This window comes from Schistocerca cancellata, chromosome 10, assembly GCF_023864275.1.
Source record: "Schistocerca cancellata isolate TAMUIC-IGC-003103 chromosome 10, iqSchCanc2.1, whole genome shotgun sequence".
NCBI lineage: Eukaryota > Metazoa > Arthropoda > Insecta > Orthoptera > Acrididae > Schistocerca > Schistocerca cancellata.
The window spans coordinates 60,996,784-61,009,671 of NC_064635.1; the positions used below are offsets into that span (position 1 = coordinate 60,996,784).

The following is a 12,888-nucleotide window of genomic DNA, read 5'->3' on the forward strand; positions in this document are numbered from 1 at the left end:
GGGACCTTCTAAGGACCAAAATACCACTAGGATCCTGGGATCTTTCCTACGTGTGTGTCAACTAAACATTGAAGGTATTACTTGTGCTAAAAGTGAAGCCTTGTCTAATCTGCTACTCTCTCACGAAGTTGCTCTGGTAGTCATACAAGAAACACACACCAGTGAGGAAAAGCAGCTGCGATCCAGAGGAAAAATATCAGGATACGATCTTCTAGGAGCAACGCATTATCGTGCCTATAGTAATGCTACATATGAGCGAAGTACTATAGATAATGCATTTCTTCTGTCTACTAGCACTGAGGAGGACATCACTCCGTTGTCATAAGAGTAGGCGACACTGAGGTTTCAAACATCTACAAACCTCCGAATTCCAAGTGGCCCAATCATGTTGTAGACATCCGATCACACCCAGCAGTCTACATTTCAACAGTCACCACCAGAATTGGAAATACAAAACTAATTATGAAAATGGTGAAGCAGTAGTGGAATGGATGGACAGAAACAACCTCTTCCACGTCTTTTATGCCAGAGACTGAAACACGTTCAACTCAGCAGCCTGGAAAAAGAGGGTGCTGTCCTGATCTGTGCTTTATGTTCAGAGATGAAGGAAAAAAAAAACCTTTAACGACTACTCGAAAGGTGCTTAATGACTTCCCTCATAGTCAGTACAGACCTGTGATATATGAAATCGGCATCCAAATCCCCCTGATCACATCCAACCCTCGACCACACTGGAACTTCAATAAGGCCAATTGGCCTGGCTTCACTGAAGAACTTGATAACTGTATACGTCGAATACCACCTACATATGAAGCTTATGAATGATTTATAGGAGCTATGATATCTGCAGCACAGAAACATATCCCTACAGGGTATTGCAAAGAATATATTCCTGGATGGAGTCAAGAAAGCAAAAACCTTTACCAACAATTTACTGAGAGCAATGACCATGAAATTGCAGATCAGCTTTTACACAGCCTAGATGCAGCCATGAGGAAAAAAATGGAAAGATAAAGTTAGCTCATTTGACTACAAAAAATCAAGCCAAGAAGCTTGGTCTCTTCTAAGGATCTTGGAGATGGAAAAACAACTGCATAGACAATGTCAGAAACCCACCCAAACAAGACCGCCTCGCATCTAGTCATGATTTCCAAAAGCAAAAGGAGCAAAAATCTTACTAAGGATATAAAGAAAGAAATGAAACTCCTTAAACATAGCTTCCCAATGACACAACCCAAACCATTCATTCAACGTGGAAGAAATAAACACTGCCACCAGTGACACTAAATTAGGTAAACCCCCTGGTGAGGACAGCCTACACCCAGAGTTCTTTGCTCACTGTGGAAAACAGGCTCATGCCTGGCTAGCCAAATTCTACACTGATATTCTTGAAAGAGGCCAGATACCTAAGCTCTTCAAACAAAGATTATTGCTATACTGAAGAAAAATAAACCAAGTGAAAAGCCAGAAAGCTACCGCCCTATTGCCTTGCTCAGCATTGCATGTAAACTCCTGGAAAGACTGTTACTGAACAGAATTGGTCCTGATATACTCAAGGTAATTCCAGAGGAACAAGTGGGTTTTAGACCACCCAAGAATACAACAGATCAAGTTATGTCTCTTACAACTTACATAGAAGCAGGCTATCAATGAAAACTTAATACTTCAGCAGCAGTCATAGATTTAACAGCGGCCTATGATACAGTATGGAAAGAGAGTACTCTACAAGCTCCTTTAAGTTATCCCATGTAGAAGAACTGTACGACTTTTGAACACCAAGCTGAGCGAAAGACAATTCTGTGTGTATGCGGGAAAAGATGTAAGCAATAAAAGATCGTTGAACAACAGGCTACTTCAAGGGCCGGTTCTTGCTCCCTTACTGTTTAGTATGTACATTTCAGACATGCCAGTGACGCTTTCAAAGAAATTCGGATATGCAGATGACTGGGCAATTGCTATTAGAAAACAAACCATTGAACAAATGGACGAGATCCTGACAGAAGACCTCAAGAAGCTGACTCAGTACTTCATAAAAGGGCACTCAAACCAAACACCAATAAAACTGAAGTTTGTTGCTTTCATCTAAGCAACAAAATGGCTAATAGGGAGTTAAAGGTGTGCATGGACAACCAGCAATCGAGACACAACAGGTACCCTAAATACCTAGGGGTCATACTGGATAAAATGCTGTCTTTCAAACATCATCTCCAAAATGTTGCTGCAAAAATAAGAACTCGCAGCAACATAATTCATAAACTATGTGGAACAACTTGGGGATCTACAGCCTCAACTCTGCGATGCTCAGCTCTAGGGTCAGTGTACTCGACTGCTGAATACTGTGCTGCTGTCTGGCTCAACAGCACCCACACTAATATCATAGATACCCAACTAAATACCACAAAGTGTCTTATCACTGACACAATCAAATCTACTCCCATACACTGGCTACCAGTACCAAGTCATATCCCCCCACCAGATCTGAGATATGAAGACGTTCTCTTAAGAGAATTCAACAAAATAATGGACAATCCAGAACTACCGACACGTTCTGACACCAGCAACGCAAATGCTTATCGCCTGCATTCGAGAAAACCACCAACAAGAGATGGCATGAACTTGAGGAACAGCAACTACCAAACTACCATTGAGTGGCAGAAGAGACTTAACGACAAATGCTGCCCAAAAATGCCTCCTATGAAGAAGACGCCACCGCCTGGTTTCAACCTCCCACGCAGACAATGGTTCACAGAATCTGAACCACCCATGGGAATTGTGCAACCTCCCACTTCAAGTGGAACATAACTTCAATGCCCGAGTGTGACTGTGGTGCTACACAACAGACGATCCAGCACATCATCAACGTATACAGGACAAGAAAGTATAATGGCAGTACTAGTGACTTTGCTCTCGCGAGTCCACAAACTATAGACTCCATTCGTAATCTAGATATAGAAGTGTAAATTTCAATCGTGATAGATGTTGTATCTCTAGCCATACGCTAAATAAAATAAACAATCAAGAACCCTTTTTTTATCGAATATGGAAGATAAATATTAATGTTGTTGCTGTTGTTGTTCTAACCATGTATTTTTCATCAATATCATATGCTGATATGTTGTGGATTGATATACCAACAATATCACCTGGTAATTGCTACTATAATTAATATTTTATTAAGTCTGTTAATTTTATGATGAAACACTCAAGATATTTACAGTAGACAACAAAGATATTTACTGCTTAATTGCAATGCAAAGAGTCTATTTATTCAAGAATACTAAGGCTAATAAATACTCTGGGAGATATAAAACTGAAACTGAAACTAACACACACACACACACACACACACACACACACACACAAAACAACAACACTCACAACTTGTTCCCCAACAAGACACACATCCACCTCTTCCTTAATCAACTAATAATGTTGAGCACTTTCTTAGAAGTTGATCAGTCAGACACACAATGCATGCAAAATTCATAAATGCAGCAAGAAATCCTTTCTGCCGCTAACCTTCTCATCTTTGTCTGCTTCAGCATCAACAATGGGTCCATTTTCTGCTTCAAATTCCTTCAGAACAGCATCGAGATTGTAACGGCGACGATAATTGACAAAATAACTACGCACGTGGGCTTCTGTTTTTGTGCCCAGAACTTCTGCAATTGCACGGAAGTCCTTTCCATATTTGCGCACACCTGTTGGTACAGGAAACCGTCAACTATTAAACATTCCAGTAAAGATACAGTACAACAATAAGTGGCAATATTGCCAAGCACTACTTGAAACATACACTACCTGCTGCAAAATGGGTCACAGTCTAATGCTAAAATCACTACCGTTAGTTCAGGTATATTATTTTCGATATCGAGGAAAATCTGAAGAAACTTTCACAAGATTACATATCATATAAGTAATTGTTACTGTGGGGAAGCCATTTGGATGAATTGAGACAAAAGTAACAGACAACAGTTAGAATGGAAAAAACGCCACCCTTGAGGTAGAAGCTGCCACACTGAAGAAGAATAGAGCAAAGAAAACTCAAACATTGGGAAATCCAGGATGGCATAACAACAATATTATAGATTGCTACTCACCATTAGAGGAGACACTGAGTTGTAGACATGCATCACAAAAATACTGTGATAAATAGAGCTTTCAGCCAAAAGGCCTTCTTGTAAAGTACACACACACACACACACACACACACACACACACACACACACACACAAAACAAACAAACAAACAAACAAACTACTACCTCTCACCACTGAGGACAGATAGCCTATAGCAACTGCAGCTGATGTGGTAAGGTATCTGTGGGTGGTGGGGGTAAGGAAAATGGTTCAAATGGCTCTGAGCACTATGGGACTTAACATCTGTGGTCATCAGTCCCCTAGAACTTAGAACTACTTAAACCTAACTAACCTAAGGACATCACACACATCCATGCCCGAGGCAGGATTCGAACCTGTGACTGTAGCGGTCACGCGGTTCCAGACTGAAGCGCCTAGAACCGCACGGCCACACCGGCCGGCAGTAAGGGTAAGGAGGCGGCTAGGGTAGGGATGGGGACAGATAGAGTAGTCGGGGAAATCATGTGATCTACACACCAAGCTGCAACCACTGTGCCGCTTTCTATGTGGGCACGACAATAAACGAGCTACCTGTTCACATGAATGCCCTCTGACAAACTGTGGCCAAGAGGCAGCTGGACTACCCAGATGCTGAAGATGCTGCCCGATACAACCTGCCTTTCATCAATGACTGTTTCACAGCCTCCGCCTTCTAGATCTTTCCTACAACAGCAGCTTTCCTGAACTGCACAGATGGGAACTTTCCCTGCTACATATCCAACATTCCGTAAGCCCCCTGGCCTCAACCTCCGATAGATCCCATCCTTCACCTTCCCTGCTTCCACTGCAGCACTACACAGCCTTCTATTCCACCAATGCACACACTAGCCTTTGCCCAGCCTCTACTTCTTTCCTTTCCCACTCTTCCCCCCTCCCCACCCCCCTCAAACTTCCTGACTGCACCTAGCAGCTCTACCCTGCTCCCATCACATCCCTGCATGCTCCCATAAGCAGCACTAAATATTCCCCCACACCTTCCCTCCCCCGCCTCCCTATCCCAGCTTCCTCCTTACGCCAATCACCCATAGCGGCCAGGGACAGTGGTCAAGTGTGTGTGTGTGTGTGTGTGTGTGTGTGTGTGTGTGTGTGTGTGTGTGTGTTAAGAACTTCTGGTCAAAAGCTCAAATGTATAGTAGTCTTTCTGTGGTGCCTGTCTGTGTCTCAATGTCTCCTCTATATGGCGAGAGTAATGAAAAACACTGATGAGAGAGAAAGTATGAAAATTAAGTGTAGTCTCGACCAAAACTGAAAATTTTTATTACATGTTAGAACAGAAAAGCAATTTTAACTTTTTTCGTTTGCCTCCAGGCATTTATTAAATTCAAACACTAGAAACTTGGAAGACATTTATCTGTATCTGTCATTCCCTTTAAGCCATAATATAAATCAACACTAATATTTAAGAGGAATACGTAAATACACATACCTTGCACTGCAAGCAACAATTCGTCGTTTGTCCAACGAGCATTGATACGGGTGTTCGAGTCCAGAGGTCTGTACTCGTCAATGCCTTCAGATGTCTTTCGGCGGAGAGCACTCAAGGTTTGCTTGTTATTCTGCACCTGTAAAAAGCCAGATAAATCAAATCAAGTTTCTTGTAACAGAGCTGACTCAAATTATAAGTACTGCTTCATTTCCTTTCACAAATACAACAAATACATAAACTTGTTTTAACACCCACGAGAGAAATAACTGGACATAAGAGAATACGGTGCTCAGATTGGTCAGTAACTGTAGCTTTTTCTACTTCCTTGGCTGAATTTAGTACACAGGGAAAGAATTATATGAAGTACCAAATTTATTCCATTAATGAGACATTCAGAAAGTTTCACACATTTTGTTTGCAGACAACATGGCAGCCGTACACTATGTGATCAAAAGTATCTGGACACCTGGCTGAAAATGACAAGTTCATGGCGCCCTCCATCAGCAATGCTGGAATTCAATATGGTGTTTGCCCACCCTTAGCCTTGATGACAGCTTCCACTCTCACAGGCATACGTTCAATCAAGTGCCGGAAGGTTTCTTGGGGAATGTCAGCCCATACTTCATGGAGTGCTGCACATGGAGAGGTATCAATGTCTGTCAGTAAGGCCTGGCACGAAGTCGGAATTCCAAAACTTCCCAAAGGTGTTCTATAGGATTCAGGTCAGGAATCTGTGCAGGTCAGTCCGTTACAGGGCTGTTATTGTCGTGTAACCACTCCGCCAGAGGCTGCGCATTATGAACAGGTGCTTGATCGATCATGTTGAAAGATGCAATCGCCATCCCCAAATTGCTCTTCAACAGTGGGAAGCAAGAAGGTGCTTAAAACATCAAAGTAGGCCTGTGCTGTGATAGTGCCAAGCAAAACAACAAGGGATGCAAGCCCCTTCCATGAAAAACACTACAACACCATAATAGCACCACCTCCGAATTTTACTGTTGGCACGCCACACGCTAGCAGATGACGTTCACCGGACATTCGCCATACCCACACCCTGGATCAGCACATTGTGTACTGTGACTCTGTCACTACACACAATGTTTTTCCACAATTCAATCATCCAATGTTTACGCCCCTTACACCAAGCGAGGCATTGTTTGGCATTTACCATTGTGATGTGTGGCTTATGAGGCACAGCTCGATCTCGAAATCTAAGTTTTTTTTTCACCTCTCGCCTAACTGTCACAGAACTTGCAGTGGATCCTGATGCAGTTTGGAATTCCTGTTTGATGGTCTGGATAGATGTCTGCCAATTACACATTACGACCCTTTTCAAGTGTCGGCAGTCTCTGTCAGTCAACAGACTGAGGTCGGCCTGAACACTTTTGCGCTGTACGTGTCCCTTCACTATCACATCGGAAACAGTGGTCTTAGGGATGTTTAGGAGTGTAGAAATCTAGTGTACAGATGTATGACACAAGTGACACCCAATCACCCAACCACGTTTGAAGTCCATGAGCTCGGCGGAGCGCCCCATTCTGCTCTCTCACAATGTCTAAAAACTACTGAGATCGCTGATATGGAGTTCCCTGACAGTAGGTGGCAACACAATGCATCTAATATGAAAAACATAGTGTTTTTGGAGCTGCCCAGATACTTCTGATCATATAATGTACATGACCAGCCTTTTATGATGATGATTATGTCCACAGAGGTAAACAAAATGTCAAGAATTAGGGAAATATTACTGCGAAATGAACAATATTATGCGTCTCAAATACGGGTTCTTGTAGCCTGAGTGGATTATACACTTCAATTTTCTTTAATTTTGCTTGTGAGGATAATATATACTAGTAGAACAGGACAGATAGTGTTTTGTAAAGAGGTTATACACAAAACTAAATAGAGAATAATGGAGTATAGCTGAAATAATTCATACAATAGTGAGGGAATTAGGATTAAGAAACAAGATTCTCAAAGTAGTACAGAACGTTTTTTGGGCAGCCAAGTAACTGATAATGGCGGAACTAAACAAGCTATAAAATGCTGACTGCCAATAGAAAGAAAAGCTTTTCCAAAAAAGAGTAGTATGTTAACAATTAATATAAATTTAAATGGTAAGCAGTCTTTTCTGAAACTGCTTGTAGCACAGCTTTATACAAAAGTAAAATGTTAACAATAATCAGCACAGACTGCAAGAGACTAGAAGCTTTTGAAATGCAGTGTTACTGAAGAATGCAAGGATAGTTGGAAAATAAATAAACAAATAAATAACATAAACTCCACCACCTTGTGAATGTAATCACTGGAGTGTCCAGACATTGCCAGAGTTACAGACCTGCCTCTTTAGGGAGACTATCTCGCGGTCCATGGCCTTCAGCATGTGCTCGCCCCCTGCGCCAGCACCGCCTCCCTGCGATGATGCCATGGCGACCAGGTCGTCGTGATTGATGTACATGCCGCGCGGCGGCTTGCGCTTGTGTCGCAGTAAGGAATGCATGTGGCGGTCTCTCTTCACAGGGCCTGTCGTTGGACGCACACTGCCGGTACGCCTGCAGGCAAAAACAATTGAAAATTTACAGTAAACTGAAATGTGAAGCCATTTTTTAAGAACATCTATCAATTTGGCCTTTGGTGTAGCTTCCCAGATACAAAACTACACGTGAAGGTCACTCGAAATTTTGAGACTTTTTTGAGAGTTTGCCATTGGGCTGCTTCATTCTGAGGCTGGTATTAACAGTGGCATCCGCCGTCAGTTGCACACATTTTAGATTGCTCAGCCTGTCGAGTAGTCCATCTAACCGTCAACTGTTTCACTACACTAGTCTGTCACACTGAGGCAGTAATGCAGTAGTTATTTTATGATTTTAACGTGCCCACATCTGTCACTGTACAGTTAGCAAGTCTTTATTTTGTTTGGAGAATGTGGTTTCAATTCACAATAATGCCATGTATTTGTCTTTGATGGGATACCTTTTTTAGGTGCAGTCAGCCTCACAAGGAACTTTTTAGGGAGGTGAACTCACATAGAATTTGAAAATTAACAGTAGATTTTTGTCGGCACTTCACTTTCTAAAGCAAAAGTCCGCTGCTGGTTTAACAAGTGCATTCATGAGAGAAACTATCTCTACGATGAGGCTGGCCACTACTGAAGAAAACGAGCTCAGAGCCCCAACGATAATTGAAGAGGATGCCCACTGCACCTATCAACACACTGCAGGCACTCTTTGAATTAGATGTGGTTCAGAGGATCCTGCACAACAATCCTGAAGTGAAAAAGGTCTGCAGTTCTTGAGTGGTGCATCTTCTAACCATTTAAAAATTAAACTGGGTCTATAATCACTAACAGAAAGTCTCCAATGGTCGACTGCAAAATGTCTTGTCACCTGGTGGCTGTACCTGTTTACATGCAATGAAAATGCTACAATCTTTCCCATACATGAGGCAACCATTATGTGAACAGGGATTATTATTTATTCATTTACAGCATGAACATTGTTGAAAAGTTTTCACACATGTTCCTTTACTTTCAATTCTCTCAAAATAAAGTTCATAGTTTTTCAGAGGTGCACACACATTTACTCTGTTTTTCATCATCAAGTATGTTGTTCATCTTAAGTCAACCATTGTAAAGAACGCAAGTCAAGTCAGATAAATAAGTAATTTAGTTAATAAAAAAAAAAATAAAAAAAATAAATAAAAAATAAAAAAATTATTTCTCCCTGCAAATATTTAAATACTCAAACAGGTTATGGGTCATGAGAATTTACTAAGAAAAATATTGTCAGCTGCCATTACTATGTGTACTCTTTTTACCCCAATTACACAAATTCTGATGAAAGAAAATTTACGAAGTTTCTGTGAGACCTATCACAAAATTAGACGGGAAGAGTTATGATGCCTGGAAATTTCAGATGACTGCAATTCTCAATGCCTACGAGTTTTTGATCTTTTAATTGCAACACGAGTTCAGCCTACTAAAACTGACAAAGCTGTCGGCACACAGACAGTGCATCCAAACTTCGAGCGTGCCAAGTTTCTGACATCATAGCGTGGAATAGCTCGCTCAGGAGTCTTCCCAAACGTGCAAGACAATATCTAGCAGGTCAGATTTTCTGAGCGTGTATCTGAGCGTTGACCAATGAGATGGGGCAAAGCCACCTACGTCACATGCACGCCATCTCCCTTCAGCACAGAGTTGTGAAGCACCATACTGGCATTCATTTCAAGCCTATATGTACCAGGTGATCAAAAAGTCAGTATAAATTTGAAAACTTAATAAACCACGGAATAATGTAGATAGAGAGGTAAAAATTGACACACATGCTTGGAATGACATGGGGTTTCACTTGAAAAAAAAAAAAAAAAAAAAAAATAAAAAAATAAAAAAAAAGAGGTATTGCTAGGTGCGTGAAAGATATCTTGTGCGCGTCGTTCAGTGATGATCGTGTGCTCAACCGCTACTTTCGTCATACTTGGCCTCCCAGGTCCCCAGACCTCAGTCCATGTGATTATTGGCTTTGGGGTTACCTGAAGTCGCGAGTGTATCATGATTGACTGACATCTCTAGTGATGCTGAAAGACAACATCCGATGCCAATGCCTCACCAAAACTACGGACAAGCTTTACAGTGCTGTTCACAACATTATTCCTCGACTACAGCTATTGTTGAGGAATGATGGTGGACACATTGAGCATTTCCTGTAAAGAACACCATCTTTGAAACTTCCTGGCAGATTAAAACTGTGTGCCCGACCGAGACTCGAACTCGGGACCTCTGCCTTTCGCGGGCAAGTGCTCTACCATCTGAGCTACCGAAGCACGACTCTCGCCCGGTACTCACAGCTTTACTTCTGCCAGTATCTCGCGCACACACATCCATCCGCACATATACCTATATATGTGCAGATGGATACGTGTGTCTGTGTGCGCGCGAGTGTACACCTGTCCTTTTTTTCCCCCCTAAGGTAAGTCTTTCCACTCCCGGGATTGGAACGACTCCTTACCCTCTCCCTTAAAACCCACATCCTTTCGTCTTTCCCTCTCCTTCCCTCTTTCCTGATGAAGCAACTGTGGGTTGCGAAAGCTTGAATTTTGGGTGTATGTTTGTTTGTATGTCTATCAACATACCAACGCTTTCGTTTGATAAGTTACATTATCTTTGTTTTTAGATATATTATTTTGTGATTTATTCAGTTTTCAAATTTAAACTGACTTTTTTATCACCTGGTATATATGCTGTTTCTGAGCACCAGCAAATTGAGAATCACTTGAAAACCCATTGTTAACTGTGTGATTCATTGCAAAAAATAATGAGAAACACCTTATTCATGGCAAAAGTATTATTGTAACTTGCATGTTATGAGTGTATGCCATTTGAAGCCAACGACACACTGAGGATACACCAAAAACGCATTTTTCTTGGTACAATTTGTTATAATTAAATTTCAATTAGTAACATAGCTACGATTAAAGCTTTTAGCAAGTGTCAATATACTAGGGTTGGCTGTGCGAGGTTTGATGTCAGTTTAGTGTAGTGAGCAGCCTTACCGGCTTCTATTGAAATGCCAATGGTTTGCGTCTCACCATGTCTAAATTTTTTTTCCCAACATTCATGTAATAGGTTCTGACGCATTATTATTAGTTTAATATATGTATATGCTATAGTATTTGATGTTATGTAAATGTAAGTTCACCTTTTTTTGAGGAGTTAGTTTGATCAATTGGCTTGCGCTACTTGTATAAGGATATTTTGATCCTTTTTCTTTTACATTTCGTAATTCACATGTTGCAAAAATTCTGCTACTGGGTAGGAGCAGTGATGAAGTAAGAATGAGATTAGGGTTTTACTAAAATGTAGGAATGGTGAAATAATGCTTATCTTATGTGGAGAACTACTGCAAATTTTATCGCACTGTTTGTAATAGAACTTTTATAAGCCTGTGTCCTTACTTATTGGACACAGTACTTCCTTTTTCGTCTTAAAACGTGTACATGGATATTGAAGTTTTTTATTTGTGTATATTACACATAGAACAACATGACTAGCCTATGGGCAGTAGAAGAAATGTGCGTTTTGATAGAGTTAATGTGGGAATTTTATGCGCACTTGTTTAGTAGACATTGTGATTTACGAGCTAGAAACATCCTGCAACTGCCGCTGGAGTGCGTTGCGATCGCGTATAGCATGTTGGGGCCCATGTACCGTATGCACAAGTCACATGTTCCTGAGTGTTCAGCAGCACGTTGAACTTGGCACGCTCAACGTTAACGTTCGACAGCACGGTCCGTGTGCCGATGGCTTTCGGCTATGGTCCAAATTTCCACATCAGTAAAGGACAATTAAATGCAAAATCTGTTAGTTTACGAGACAGCATGCAGAATGTGGAACAAGTTGAGAATCATACATGAGTAATTATCAGAAGCAAAAAAGTTAAGCTTATTGCAGCATTTTCATGAATACTGGATGAAAGTGAATGATTTGGTCATTATGCACATAGCTAAGTTGAAAACCTGGCACGGCAGCTCCGAAATGTTGAAGAAAGTGTCGAATGCTATAGCGACAAAAATAATCACTCCATAGTCATTGAAATACAACACATTTAAAACAGCACAGGGAAGCGATCAACTTGTCAACAAAATATGGAGAAGTTGATGTAATGACTCGTCACAGAAGAGTCCTAATTGGCCATGGATGACGACGTAGTTGGTGCATTTGCTGCCATGGCTACCAGCTAGTGGAAGAAAAAGTCAGTTCAACCTAATGAAACCAATAGTTCTACTGAGCAAACAACACAATCCAATGACTAAGAAATGGAAAGTTCAGGATGGAATGTTGTTACAATCCACTGACTAGTTTCTTACTATAAAAAGTGGGGACAGTCAGCTCTCAAGAATGAATGAAAAAAAATAATGGAGAAACAGAAAAATGACAAAGATAAATCAGAAGGTACATTTATTGTCTAGTCACTAAAACATGACATGTTGTCAAAATGTCACTATATACTTTTGTGAAGTGGCTTGAATATTATCAGTCACATGTACGGCTTATGGACAGAGGTGTGTTGCATCACCTGACTTTTCCAAGGGAATTGCTATCGAAATTTTGGTATGTAACAGTGGAATGCCTATCACTCAGCAATAATAAAGGATGTCAAGCCTTCAGTATGGGAACTGCCACTGCCAATGAAGAAATTGACAGTAAATTGAATGAGGTGCACCTCTAAATTTTTTTTCTTATGTACCAGCTATGGAAAAGAATTTATTTGGTATTGGACCATGTACTTCAAAGAAAATCAATACATTTTTCTGAAGCTCTACTTA

General features: G+C 41.0%; 1 protein-coding gene across 1 annotated transcript in view; it reads right to left on the bottom strand.

Annotated features, from left to right (window-relative positions):
• Positions 1–12,888, bottom strand: part of LOC126106386 (REST corepressor 3) — a 74,316-nt gene that overhangs the window by 11,690 nt on the left and 49,738 nt on the right. Inside the window, exons 8-10 of the mRNA XM_049912652.1 lie at positions 7,904–8,117; positions 5,566–5,701; positions 3,520–3,701 (exon numbers count right to left, since the gene is read on the bottom strand). Coding sequence (XP_049768609.1) covers positions 3,520–3,701; positions 5,566–5,701; positions 7,904–8,117 — 532 coding nt within the window. The remainder of the gene's footprint in view (positions 1–3,519; positions 3,702–5,565; positions 5,702–7,903; positions 8,118–12,888) is intronic.